Here is a 15,389-nt window from a genome sequence, read left to right as displayed (position 1 = left end):
CCAGCTATAATTAAAAATGCAGACAATAACAAATGTTGGGGAGGATGTGGAGAAACTGGACTTTACTGCTGCTGAGAACATAAATGGTGCAGCACTTTGGAACACAGTTTGGCAGTTTCTCAAAAAGTTAAACACAGAGCTCCTCTAGGACCCAGCAATTCAACCCAATTCCATCTAAGGGAAATGGAAACATATGTCCACACAAAAACTGTACACAAATGTTCATAGCACTATTATTCATAGCAGCCAAGAAATGGAAAAACTCCAAATGCTCATCAGCTGATGAATGGTAAACAGAATGTGGTATAACACATATATAAGGCAATATTTTTCAGCTATAAAAAGGAATAAAATACAAATTCATGCTACAATATGGATGAATCTTGAAGACGTTAACTAAGAAGGCAAACACAGAGGCCACATATTTTATTATTTACATGAAAGCTCCACAACAGGCAAATCCATAAGGCAAAAATGAGATCTGCAGCTGCCAGGGACTGGAGGGTAGGGAAATGGGGAGTGACTGCTAATAGGGATGAGGTTTCTTTTGTGGGTAATGAGAATGTTCCGCAGTTAGATAGTGGTTATAGTTGCAGACCATACTGTGAATACACTAACAACCACTAAATGGTATGCTTTAAAGGGATGAATGTTATGCTATTTGAATGATATCTCAATTAAAGTGATCAACTTTTTTTTGCTAGTAAGAATTGATAGCTAGACATCCTCCTGCTTTAGCGGATGAAACCAATAGAAAAATAAAATGAAAAAATATATATACTCTCTCATATAGTGAAATACATAGAATTCTATGATAAAAATGTTTCTGCCATACCTGTGCTTTTTTTTCACAAAGTGTATACACAGTTTCCAAATTTGGATCATTGTGAAGAGGATGAGAATACATTCGATGCTCAAAGGCCTCTACTTTCTGGATAACTTTTTTCAGTCCTTGATCCTGAATGCCCATGTCATCAATAGGGTCTAATAAGGGAACACCATCAGGAAAACGTTTCTGAACTTCCTGAAACAAAATATTTAAAATTCATTTTTCACCTCACAGATAATATTAGTTAAGACTAAGCTAAATCAGTATTTCCTTTTATGTTTTTCCTATGCACAATACTTCTAATATTTAGAGTTTAGTTAAGTTCTGGATGTGGCACAACTTATTGATAAAACCCATTCCTGTACATTTACTGCTATAACTTCCTGCCATTATAAAGAATCCTGAATTGAACATTTCAAGTGTAAATTTTTTTCAATTTTCTGATTACTTCTTTGGGCTGATTCTTAGGGAGCGTGGTACTGAGTCGAAAGACTTAAAAAGACAAACTTTTTAAGGGATCCAGATCCTCATTGCTACATTTTTTTTCCCTAACATGATTTAACTATTAAATATAATGAACATGTGAATTCAGAGAAGAGAGAGGTTATTACAGTCTGATATCCCATTGGAAGACTTTCAGGGTCTTAGATAGGCCTTAAACGTAAGATAGGATTTGGTCAGTTAGAAATTTAAAAAAAAGGTTACCCACAAAACTTTTTGTAAAATTGTTAAGAGAATTATTCATTTTAAGAAGCCCACATATGGACCACAGCTTAAAAATTCCTACTCTACACGAAAAGCATCCAGTTTTCTCAGATTTTAGTATATGGCCTTTGCTACATAGTAAATGCTCTTCAAATATTTATTTACTAACCAACTAATAATTTTCCATAAGACTATTTTATCCATGTATTAATCAAAAGTCCAGGCACATGATTTTATATATAAAAACTTTTAACACACTCTATAGTTACTTTCATTCATAACCAGTAAAGAAAATGTATTTAACATACAGCAGTGGTCACGTTCTACTTTGTGAGCCCTCCTTTAGACTCACTTGTTGGTAGATTCAAAGAGAGGGCAATCTACATGTAGATCTGCTGCCACTATGTTTCTTAAAAATAACTGCCACTATTGGCAGTGTTTATAGTTTTTCTGAAAGAAAGCAATATATTTAAAAGCATATCAATTTCCTTGTTATACAATCTATATATATTTACATACAATTTATATTTAATTTATAAAATTAATGTGTATACCTGTATTGATTTTAGAACACTCTGTCTATTGTCCAGTGGTCGAAGGTCTTTAGGGATGTAAAGTCTAACACTGCTGATAGCAGACAGGAGATACACCAAAACTGGAACAACCTACCAACAGAAAAGTTACATACATATAACAATTAACACTGCACATTTTCAAATTCTGCCATTTCTTAAATATACTTTGAATCCTTATAAGAAAACTGCATTTACATTATGTGGCAGGTATAATAAGTGGATAGTAACCACTGTGGAAGCTTATACCTTAATAGAAACTATTATTTTGTTTTAAATATATTTATTTATTTGGCTGCACCAGCTGTTAGTCACAGCATGTAGGATCCAGTTTCCTGACCAGGCATCAAACACGGGCCCCCTGCACTGGAAGCCCAGAGTCCCAGCCACGGGACTATCAGGGAAGTCCCTAGAACTATATTTAAGACGTAAAAACAAATTCAAAGCTTTAAGAAACAGGCTAACAAATGGTACATAAAAATAAGTGATTCCCTCAACAGAATCCGTACTTCACTCATTTTTGCATCCTCAGTAATTGGTGCTTTTTTAATATCTAAAAGTACTACAGCACTACAAATGAAGGGAAAACTATTTAAGTGTAGATGGCCATGAAATATTCATGGAATCTCTGGATGGGCCAGAATGACTCTGTTAGACATAATCTTGAAAACCAACTATTTTCAAATCTTCCTCCATGCATTCTCCTGACAAGAATACCCTTCCCTCATCATCACACTGAAGCTGGCAAAGCAACAGTGATAAAAGTAATTTTTAGAATACACTGTTGAAAGTGTTAACCTCTACTAATCAACTACTATCCAAAGCTAGCTATATTCTAAGGCATCTTATTTTTTCTGGAAAAATAAATTCAAGATTTATTTCACAGGCAAAAGAAATAGCCACTTTACAAAGTCGTACACAAATGCTGATGAAAAGTTAAATTTGGCATTACATACACTTAAAATTAGAGAAGGGAAAAGCTAACTATGGAAATCCCATTTCCTCCTCATATTTCATGTAAAGGAAATAGATTCAAACCAACCCTAAATAGTGCTACACAATCACTGTAGTTGAGATGAGATTTCCTTACAAACTGCCTATGGCATTATTTGCCTATATCCAGGAGTCCTACTGAAAATAATAATTTACAAAAGCAAATAATATTATATATGTATTCCACTTCTTAAGGTATACTTTTCCTTCCTGTTTCATTCTATGCCTCTGTCATTCAACCGCATCAGACAGAAAAACTAGGAGTTATTTTTAAAGAGGGCTATTCTGTGCTCTGCACATGCTGCTTCCTATCTTGGAATGCAGATGTATCTTTAAAAAGTTCTAACATTCCTAAAAATTTGCCTAAATTTCATTACTTCTTTTATAAGCTTACAACATGCACACACCTTCGATAAGTTACCTCTTTGAGCACAAAATGCTCCCTCCGTATCTCTAAACCCCTTAAAGTCAGAGACTACGTGTACTGATGCAATTCATGCTTACGCGTGTCCACCTTAATTTCCTTAGTAAGACATGCTAAAGTAAACTGAATAGAAAATGTTTTTTCAGCAGAGGAAAGACACTCAGTTTGCCCAGGGTTCAGTGAAGGCTTTTCTGTAGGGATTGTCAACTGAACTGAATGAAATCGTATTATTAAGAGGTGCAAAGTTTCTCGTTATCTTTAAGTAAAACAGGTACACATGCACATGCTTAATAAAATCTGGGCCTAGAACACAGTAGACAGCAAACAGTTTTCACCTAAAATACTAACTCCAATGAATTACTCAACAGATCATTTTCTTAGAACGAGTCTAAGCTTTGAATGTAAAAGGGAGCCATGAATTATTATCAGTGTATGCCAGGAGAGAAGGAGAATGTTGGGATGTACGCCATATATTTGCCATTCCAAGTTGCAGCAATTTAAAAGATTCCTTTGGCTACAATGAATATATGCTAGATTGGGAGAATTTTAGCCTAATTTTAGGCAAGCAGTCAATTGATAAATGTTAGGGAAAACTAAATCATATAAGTTTCAATGGTGGTGGAATTCTAGAGAACAAATAAGAGTAAGGAACAAAGACCAAAACCTAGCTGGTATTCAAAATTATAGATAACACTAGGCTTTTAAATGATTATTTTGAAATGTTTAACAGTATAGTCTTTCTAATACTGTCAACTCTGAGTCTCACATTCATTTCATCAATCCAAAGCAGCAGACTATGATGCTGCAGTGGCCAATTTTACTTTCCACAAACCAATGCCTATTATGACAAGTATCATTACAATGACCTTTCTTCAAAGACCTAGCCAATGTACCACGTACTTAAAGCAATGTTTAAAAATAACAAAATTTCAGTATATTGGTCTACAAAAAGATACTTGAAAAGTCCTCAATTAGGTTTACTTACAATTACTCTATATTATTTATTTTAAAATAAAATAGGAGACATTCAATATGGGTTTCTAATGTGGCAAACTGAATGCTTTGCACTTAATTAAAAGGACATGTAAATTAAATTATTTTAAGGAAACTTAGAACTTATTTTCAAAAGACTGGCTATTTTCAGTCATTATTTTCATAGGAATGCAAAAAAAAAAAAGTATGGATGGAATAAAGTGTAAAATGAAACAATCACAAATTAATGATAAACATCTTTTTAGCCCAGGTAAATTCCAGCTTCATTATTAAATTCTCTTTATCCTTCACTATGTCACTAAATATCCTGCCATAATTTGATAAAGGGATTAATCATCCTACTGGTTTTTAGATGGCTTTAAGAAACCTTGAAAACTTCCAATTTAGAAATCATGAGAGTGTTTATTCTAATCACATTCAGGAAATCCAGTGATTATAAATATCTGAAATCTAGAAATGAAGTAAAGTACAAACCTGCATCTCTCCTTTCTCATCAGGTTTAGCTGGCTTTGCAGCCTCAGTAGCTGAATTTTTCAAGCTCTCTTTGCTACAGCGCAGAAGTACTTCTACTACATATAACGGATCCAGTTCACCAGAATTAGGCTAGAAAAAAAAACGGGATAAAAGTTTATTAATTTTCAAAAACTGGCACACAATTACAAGTTCCATGTGTACAGTAATTATGTCCTTGCATTTAGCACTATGACTGGCATATAAACAATGTTTCCTTCATGAAATGAAGCCTGTCTCTTTTCATTCTTCAACATGCTCCACTGCATGAGAAAACAGAGGAATTACCTGATATGAATTTAAATATATGATTACTGTCACCTGATATGCCATTGTTAAGTTTCTAATGATATAATAATAAGCTTATTATTATAATTCAATTTATGCTGCTGCTGCTACTAAGTCACTTCAGTCGTGTCTGACTCCCCATCCCTGGGATTCTCTAGGCAAGAACACTGGAGTGGGTTGCCATTCCTTCTCCAATGCATGAAAGTGAAAAGTGAAAGTGAAGTCGCTCAGTCGTGTCCGACCCTCAGCGACCCCATGGACTGCAGCCTACCAGACTCCTCCGCCCATGGGATTTTCTAGGCAAGAGTACTGGAGTGGGTGCCATTGCCTTCTCCGCAATTTATGCTAGAATTAGAAAATGAAACCAAAAGAATGATCAGTATCAGAAAATAAATATGTATCTTCAAATAATTCTAATTAAACAAGATGAAAAATACAATGAAAGTAGATTTTTAGTTTTTGATTCAATATTTGAATAATCTCTTTTGTATAAAATTAGGTAAATAGAGAAGTTATTTTTTTCATTGAAGTACAGTTTATAGCTTCCCTGGTGCCTCAGATGGTAAAGAATCCACCTACAATGCAGGAAACCTGGGTTCGATCCCTGGGTTGGGAAGATCCCCTGGAGAAGGGAATGGCTACCTACTCCAGTATTCTTATCTAGAGAATTCCATGGACAGAGGTGCCTGGCAGGCTACAGTGCATGGGGTTGCAAGGAGTCAGACACGACTGAGCAACTTTCACTTTCACAGTTTACAACATTTACAAAGCTGTATTCATTTCTGCTAAACAATTCAGTTATACATACAGTGCACTCTTTTTATATTCTTTTCCATCATGGTTTACCACAAGATACTGAATATAGTTCCCTGTGCCATATAGTAGGACCTTGTTGTTTATCCATTCTATATTAATAGCTTGCACCTGCTAATCCCAAACTGCCATTCCATCCCTCCTCTACCTCTCTCCCTCTTGGCAACTACAAGTCTGGTCTCTATTTCTGTGAGTCTGTATCTGTTTTAGATAGATTAACTTGGGTCATATATTAGATTCCACATATAAATGATATCATGTTTGTCTCTCTCTTTTTGACTCATTAGTATGATAATCTCTAGTTCCATTCATGCTACCGTGAAGGGCATTATTTCATTCTTTTTATGGCTGAACAGTATTCCATAGTATACATGTATCACATCTTCTCCATTTATTTGTTGATGGAAATTTAGACTGTTTCTAAGTCTTGGCTATTGTGAATAATGAACACAGGGGTGCATGTATCTTTTGGAATTATAGCTTTGTCCAGATATATGACGGGAGTCAGATTGCTGGATCATATGGCAACTTCGGTATTCAGTATTCTTGGGCTTTCCTGGTGGCTCAGATGGTAAAGAGTCCGCCTCCAATGTGGGAGACCTTGATTCAATCCCTGGGTTGGAAAGATCCACTGGAGAGAGGCATGGCAACTCACTCCAGCACTCTTGCCTAGAGAATCCCCATGGAGAGAGGAGCCTGGCGGGCTCCCATGTGTCCATGGGGTCACAAAGAGGTGGACACAACTGAGCGACTAAGCACAGCACAACATGGCAACTCTGCTTTTAGTTTTTGATGAACCTCCATGCCGCCTTCCACAGGGGCTGCACAAATTTGCATTCCCACCAAAAATACAGGTAGCTTCCCCACAAGGGGTAGTTACTTTGATTGAGAGGGGAACAGGGAAAGAAGTGATTACTCAATCTCCTCCTATCCCTCCTGCACAGACTTATGCAAAAATTGTCAAGAAATACCCATTAATTCATGCCTACAACCTATTTCTGTACTAACCTATGAATTTGCCTAAGAACAGTAAAATATATCTCCAAAACAAATCAAAAGTATAATCATAATCAATTAAACCTGAGCACAAATTTCTTCAAAGAAAGCATAAACCGTTTTCCAATTCAAAAGGGAAACTAGTTTTGTCTCAGCATGTTTTTTTTTTCAAATATGATTATTTTTAAAGGAGTTTTAAAACAATTTTCAGTGTAGTATAGATACAAAGCAAAGACAGGGTATGCTGAGCTACCAAAACCACTTACAACATTACAGAGATATTCCCAAGTACGAGTATGGAAAATCATTCCAAGCCTCCTTTTTTGCAGCATTAAATGAAAACTTGCTGTTACATTTATTTCCTAAGATGATAAAGCTTTTCTCAGCAAACGTTTTCTATCTGATAAAGATAGATTTATAATATCATCCTTCACATAAGAGAAATATACTTTTGATAATCAAGATTGTAGAATGTAAAGAAACAACACAAAATATTGATGATACATTTTTATCTCCTTAAAATGCTTTAAAGTATTTTCTTCTGAAGTATGCATTTTCTCTCTGCGGACAAAGAACGTCATGTCACCAGCCTAATGAGAAAACGAAGAACGGTGCATCCATTACCGACTGCAGCCACCCCTGATGGTGGATCCTGAGGGGAACTCAGGATTAAGACAAAACAGGCTGTCAGCCAGCAACCTATCAGCCTCTGCAGCCACCCCACCCCAATGGTTCACTCTGAGGGGATTCAGGACAGAGAAAAACAGGACAGTTAAGGTGCATATCAAAGGAACAATATGAATAAGCCCAGACTCTTGCATCTTCCCAAACACAGAGAAGTGTTAAATTCATTAACTGAAGGTGTCTGGTTTTCTTTAATTAACAGCAGTAGCTCTGACTAATTAGTTTTCATTTACAAAAACTTTCTATGTATCTGACTCCACCCTTCCCTCTTCAAAACAATCCCTCAAAGCTATCTGAGGTCGTTTCTTTGCCTTAAGTCCTCTGTAAGTCTGCCATATTAAACATAATTCTCAACTTTCAGGGTATGCATGTTTTTTCCTGATGGCAGTTTTGGTGACCAACAAACAGACTTGGAGTAAAGGACTTCTCTCCTGTCTGAATTTCATGAAGAACCAGAGTCTTGGTACTAGCAGAGGTCAACTGGGTCTGTCTCCCTTCTTGGAGTCAAGATATTTGGTAATAAATTCCTCTTTGGAGGAGTAGGTTATGTTTGAAACTCAGCTGAACGATACTGGGAAGATTTTTACTCACTTTAGACACTGAGTGGGTTACCCTCAATTGAAAGACACTAAGAAGACTTTGCTCAGTTAAAAGACACTAAGACTGGACTGGTTAATGTTGTGGAAGACGGGCTTGCTGTTTTCCTTGAACTGACTCAGTTCAGTTCAGTTGCTCAGTTGTGTCCAACTTTTTGCAACCACATGGACTGCAGCATACGAGGCCTCCCTGTCCATCACCAACTCCCGGAGTTTACTCAAACTCATGTCCATTGAGTCGGTGATGCCATCCAACCATCTCATCCTGTGTCATCCCCTTCTCCCTCCTTAGTCTTTCCCAGCATCAGGGTCTTCTCAAATGAGTGAACTCTTCGCATCAGATGGCCAAAGTATTAGAGTTTCAGCTTCAACACCAGTCCTTCCAATGAACATCAAGGACTAATCTCGTTTAGAATGGACTGGTTGGATCTCCTTGTTGTCCAGGAGACTCTCAAGAGTCTTCTCTAACACTACAGTTCAAAAACATCAATTCTTCAGCACTCAGCTTTCTTTATAGTCTAACTCTCACATCCCTACATGACAACTGGAAAAACCACAGCCTTGACTAGACAAACCTTTGTTGGCAAAGTAACGTCTCTGCTTTTTAATATGCTGTCTAGGTTGGTCATAACTTTTCTTCCAAGGAGTAAGTGTTTTAATTTCATGGCTCCAGTCACCATTGGCAGTAATTTTGGAGCCCAAGAAAATAAAGTCTGCCACTGTTTCTCCATCTATTTGCCATGAAGTGATGAATCGGATGCCATGAACTTTGTTTTCTGAAAGTTGAGCTTTAAGTCCACTTTTTCATTCTCTTTCACTTTCATCAAGAGGCTCTTTAGTTCTTCTTCACTTTCTGCCATAAGGGTGGTGTCATCTGCATATCTGAGGTTATTGGTATTTCTCCCAGCAATCTTGATTCTAGCTTGTGCTTCATCCAGCCCAGCGTTTCTCACGATGTACTCTGCATATAAGTTAAATAAGCAGGATGACAATATACAGCCTTGACGTACTCCTTTTCCTATTTGGAACCAGTCTGTTGTTCCATGTCCAGTTCTAACTGTTGCTTCCTGACCTGCATACAGATTTCTCAAGAGGCAGGTCAGGTGGTCTGGTATTCTTATCTCTTTCAGAATTTTTCAGTTTACTGTGATCCACACAGTCAAAGGCTTTGGCGTAGTCAATAGAGCAGAAATAGATGTTTTTCTGGAACTCTCGTGCTTTTTTGATCCAGTGGATGCTCGCAATTTGATCTCTGGTTCCTCTGCCTTTTCTAAATCCAGCTTGAACAACAGGAAAGGACCCAGGAGAAAGGAGCAATGACCCCACAAGACACTGTCCTGGACTTCCCTGTGGGTGTCCGGGAGTCTCCAGCAGAGGCGTGGGTAGGTGGTGGCCTGCTGCAGGGTTGGGGGTGCTGAGTGTAGCAGTACATGCATGGGATCTTTTGAAGGAGGTCACCATTATCTTCATTAAAGTGAAAGTGAAGCCACTCAGTCGTGTCCGACTCTTCGCGACCCCATGGACTGTAGCCTGCCAGGCTCCTCCATCCATGGGATTTTCCAGGCAAGAATACTGAAGTGGGTTGCCATTTCCTTCTCAAGTGGATGTTCCTGACCCAAGGATCAAACCCAGGTCTCCCACATTGCAGGCAGATTCTTTACCAACTGAGCCACCAGGGAAGTCACTGGAGAAGGGAATGGCAATCCACTCCAGTAGTCTTGCCTAAAGGATTCCATGGACAGAGAAGACTGGCAGGCAGAGTCAGACCCGACTGAGCAAATAACACTTTCACTTCACTTTTAGCTATTTCCTACCTGGTAAAGTGAGGGCTTCCCTTGTGGCTCAGCTGGTAAAGTATCTGCCTGCAATGCGGGAGACCTGGGTTTGACCCCTGGGTTGGGAAGATCCCCTGGAGAAGGGAAAGCTACCCACTCCAGTATTCTGGCCTGGAGAATTCCGTGGACTGTATAGTCCATGGGGTTGCAAAGAGTCAGACACAACTGACATGACTGTAGCCTGCCAGGTTCTTCTGACCATGAGATTCTCCAGGCAAGAATACTGGAGTGCGTTGCCATGCCCTTGGATCTTCCCAACTCAGGGAGAGAACCCAGGTTTCCTGCATTGCAGGCAGATTCTTTACGATGTGAGCCATATGGATACACAGAAGACCCCAAATAACTAAAACAATCTTACACACTCTGATTCAAAACTATATTACAAAGCTACAGTCATCAAAACAGCATGGAGGGCACAGATCAATGGAACAGAAGAGAGTTCAGAAATGGACCCACACTTATACTGGCAATTAATTAATCTACAACAAAAGAGGCAAGAATATACAATGAGGGGAAAGACAGTCTCCTCAACAAATGGTGTTGGGAAAACTGGACAGCTATATGTAGAAGAATCAAACCAGACTACTTTCTTGCACTATGCACAAAAATAAACTCAAAATGTGTTAAAGACTTAAATGTAAGGTATGAAACCATAAAACTGCCAGAATAAAACACAGGCAATGAAGTCTTTAACACTGGTCATACTAACATTTTTTCAGACCTGTCTCTTCAGGCAAGGGAAATAAAAGCAAAAATTTTTTAAAATGGGGCTACATCAAACTGAAAGGGTTTTGCTCAGTGAAGGAAACTATCAACAAAACTTAAAGATCACCTACTGAATGGTGAAAGATATCTGCAAATGATGAAGAATCCTCCTGCCAAGCAGGAGATGCAGATTCTATCCCTAGGTCAGGAAGATCCCCTGGAGAAAGAAATGGCAACCAACTCCAGTATTCTTGCTTGGGAAATGCTATGGACAGAGGAGCCCAGCAAACTACATGCAAGTGAGATGAACTACACTCGAGTCCACGGGGTCTCAGAGTCAGACACAACTTAGTGACTAAAGAACGTACAACTTGATATCAAAACAAACAAACAAAAAACATAACTAAAAAATGGTAGAGGAGTTGAGTAGACATTTTTCCAAAGACGACATACACATGGCCATTGGGTACATGAAAAGATGCTCAACATCACTAATTATCAGGGTAATGCAAATCAAAACCACAATGAGGTATCATCTCACATCTGACAGAATAGCTATTATCAAACTGGCAAGAAATAAGAACTTGTGGAAAAAAGGGAACCCTTGTGCACTGTTGGTGGGAATGTAAATTGGTGCAGCCACTATGGAAAACAGTATGACAGTTCCTCAAAAAGGTAAACATATAACTACCAAATGACCCAGCAATTTTGTTCCTGAGTATTTATTTGAAGAAAACAAAAACACCATTATCCAAAAGGAAATGTGCATGCACCGCTACATTCTTTGCAGCATTACTGTATATCTTACAACAGTCAAAATGTAGAAGCAAGCCAAGAGTCCACTGATAGAGGAAAGGATAAAGATGTCTCTCACACACATAAACACAAAAAAGAATGAGTCTTCCCATTTGCAGCAACATGGATGGACCTGGAAGGAGTTATGCTAAATGAGATAGATACGCCAGGTAGGGAATGACAAATATGGGATGATTTCACTTAACTGTGGAATATGAAAAAGAAAACTAATCAACAAACATAACCAAATGGTAACAAAGTCACTGATACAGAGAGAAGATGGTTGTCAGAGGACAGGGGAGGAGGGGGAGGAAAGAAGTAGGTGAGGGAGATTAAGAGATACAAATTTTCAGTTATAAAATAAATAACTCATAGGCATGAACTGTACAGTGTGGGCAATACAGCCTATATCTTTTCATGGTGACAACTAAAAGTATCAAGGTGAACACTTTGAAATGTATAGAAATATATCATGTTGTGTAACAGGAACTAATAGTGTTGTGGGTTAATTATGCTTCAAAAACAAACTCACAGAGAAAGAAATCAGATTTTGGGTTATCAGAGGCAAGGTTGAGAGAAGGAGGAATGAGATGACAGTAATAAAAAAATACAAACTTAGAGTTGTAAGATAAATATTAGGGACATAATGTACAACATGATATATATAATAAACAGTGCTATAGGTTATAAATGAAAGTTGAGAGTAAATCCTAAGAATTCTCATCACATGGAAAAGTTTAAAAATTTTTTTAATGTTTCGACATGCGATGATGGGTGTTCACTTAATGTATTGTGATAATCATTTCATGATGTATGTAAGTCAAATCATTATGTTGTACACCTTAAATTTATATAATGCTATATATAAACTATCTCAATAAAACTGAAAGAAAAAAAAAAGCCAAGCAAATCAATCAACCAATTAACCTTCAATGCCCTGCTACTGCCTTCAAATGTTTAAATCCAGACCCAACATACTTAAAATCTGTATTTTAAGTACTTTTGGTGATTAATCTCAATACTTTGACTTTTCTCCTTCCCTTAATCTGAAGTTTTCTGCCCCTGCTGCATACTACTTCCACCAGTGAATATCCATGAAATGATATTCTACTCGGTGTTTAAGGTTCTGTTTAAAACTTCAAAAATTCTCTTCCTCCTCAGGTGCCATCTCAAACAGCTCACCCAAAATATCTTCCTCCTCCTGCTCTAAATGCACTCTGTTTATGTCTTTATTGAAGTATTTCATATATTGCCATGTTATTTTCACTATTTGCTATGTTCACCAAATAAGTAAGTATAGGGATTCTGTGTCTATAGTCAATGAATGCTTCATAAATTAGAATAAAATGAGACGATGAGTGTGACAATACTTTGAAAAAAATTTTTGTAAATTAATAATTGCTAATGAAAGTAATCTATGAAGATGGTACTAGTAAACTAAATATCCTTAAGAAGCTATTCAGTAGGATTAACTATAGACCATTAATCAGAACACCTACCACAAAACTAGGAATTTTATTTCTCCACAATAAATGGCATCAGTATCTCAAATTCCCTTTACATATTTCAGAACTAACTTTCAATTCCAAAACTTAATTCTCAATTACCTTTACACAAAGGTGGGATTAATAAGTTAATGATAACAAACTCTTGAAATGCTCAACCTTAAAACACTGTAAATGTCACCTTATGCAAACCTTTCATTCTAAAAATAAGGAAAAATAGGCATGGAGATACAAACTGTCTTGCCTGAGGTCACTTACTGGCACCTGTTTAGTCGGTGCCTATAACTAGTAAAGAAAATATAATAGACAGGAAGGCTGATTTAATTGAGGTGATTATTCTTCTAACATTATTAAAATTATCCTTGATTTTATGTATAAGTGACATTTTCAAAGTATTTAAATAAATAATGACCAAAATCAACTTTATTATTGCCTTCATATGTATTAAAGAGAATAATTAAAATTGACCAGCTTTCCTAAGGTCTTGCTTTTTAGTCTCTGATATATACCCAAATCGAAATTCTAATTTTCAGTGTCAGATGCTAATTTTTTCTAATATTCAATTTATAGGAAATGTATAAAAAAGGACTGGTGAACTCAGAGAAAAAATGTAAAACAGTCATGAAATTAAAATTTGTGATAGTGTTAGGAAGATAACCATATCACTTTAAGGATAAAATCTATGATTAATTGAAAAATTAATTCCTTATATAGACTTTATAAAGACTTTATTATAGCTTCTCTTAAGGTAATGCTATTTTTAATCTGATTGATTTTCTGACCCTGAAAAAACATTTCACTAAAAATTTATATACAATTCTACTTTCAGGACAACAGTTTACCTTAACATTTGATTTCTTTGAGAAATTCACCACTACACCCCAACCAAAATCATCTCCTTCATTCTTCACCTGAAAAGAAAGTAAAGCAAGTACAAAAGGAGTGTTTATGTTAAAAGGCAATTTAGATGTCATGCCCACATTATAGCTAATAAAACATTCTCAGTTTTCCTGATAGAATTTTTTTTAAAGACCCCTGTTAAATTAAAAAAAAAAAAAAGACACTGACATTACAGAAAGAAATCACTGCCAAATTTCACAGGCTTTCTAGGAAGCAACAGGAATCTTTCAGTTGGCAAAAAACCGAAAAAGTGGTATCTTATATTTGTTTGGAATATATGTGAAATCTTTGATAACTAATGAATTCATCCAGGTCTTAAAACTGCCTTATTCTTGAACAGCATTTCTTAACTAGAAATATTTCATATTAATTCCCAAACTGTCTACTTCAGTTTATACTCCCCCAAATGAAAACCAGTAGAGATTAAAAGGCCTTCAAATGACCTCTCCTTCCTTAATCAGTATCATGTGAAACAGGTTAAACAATAAAATTAATACAGATCAACTACTGTAGCAGGAAGCATCTACCTACTTTACTTTATCTAAAAAATACTAAATATTGAAAATTCTATAATAAAAATGACATACCTTTACCAAACGACCTGGCTGTAGAAAGGGTAAGCAATATTTTGGTTTGTGAATGTATTCTTCAATTTCTTTACCCAATTTGGCAAGCTGCTGTCTAATCTTGTAGTAGATGACCACACTTTCTTCATTTGGTATTACTATTTTATTATACTGTTCTTCTGAGTTCTTTACCTCTATAAATAAAACATATATACAGTATCAAAAAATACATCTTATGTAGATTATACCAAGGATACATCTTTGACTACTATAATTGTAGGGACTGTACTACTACATATTGCACAGATTAAAAGCTTTAAGGAAAAGATACAGAAACACCCATAAAGCATGCTGCCTAGTTTCTCCCTTCTCTTTAATAGTCCTTCAGTCGCACTGGTACCATTTAGAATGCTCAACAGTTATATGTGGGTGTTGACTTCTCTACTTGAATAGCACAGAATATTTCCACAGAAAGTTATATTGAATAGCACTATTTTGGATCTTTTAATATGGCGCTTTGACTCTGCAAAAAATCCATTTTGCTAATTTCATTAGGCTTCCACCATCACCTGGTACTACGTCTCTAAAACAGAAGACAACAAATTTAACTTGTTATCTCTCTACTCAGTCAGTGGCTAAAACACTAGCCTTTCAGCAATTGTTCTTTTAGTTAATCTAAA

At 36.4% G+C, this 15,389-nt stretch overlaps 1 protein-coding gene across 2 annotated transcripts in view; it reads right to left on the bottom strand.

Annotated features, from left to right (window-relative positions):
- MTREX (Mtr4 exosome RNA helicase) overlaps positions 1-15,389 on the bottom strand; it is a 101,515-nt gene that overhangs the window by 35,139 nt on the left and 50,987 nt on the right. For both annotated transcript variants that reach the window (XM_086361711.1, XM_086361712.1), the window contains exons 17-21: positions 14,731-14,903; positions 14,086-14,154; positions 4,991-5,119; positions 2,089-2,199; positions 836-1,024 (exon numbers count right to left, since the gene is read on the bottom strand). In XM_086361711.1, coding sequence (XP_086217837.1) covers positions 836-1,024; positions 2,089-2,199; positions 4,991-5,119; positions 14,086-14,154; positions 14,731-14,903 — 671 coding nt within the window. The remainder of the gene's footprint in view (positions 1-835; positions 1,025-2,088; positions 2,200-4,990; positions 5,120-14,085; positions 14,155-14,730; positions 14,904-15,389) is intronic.

Source organism: Bos grunniens, chromosome 20 (genome assembly GCF_055505025.1).
Source record: "Bos grunniens cultivar Pamir isolate PY7600 chromosome 20, Bosgru_T2T1.0, whole genome shotgun sequence".
Classification (NCBI taxonomy): domain Eukaryota; kingdom Metazoa; phylum Chordata; class Mammalia; order Artiodactyla; family Bovidae; genus Bos; species Bos grunniens.
This window is presented reverse-complemented; position numbering and strand designations above follow the sequence as displayed.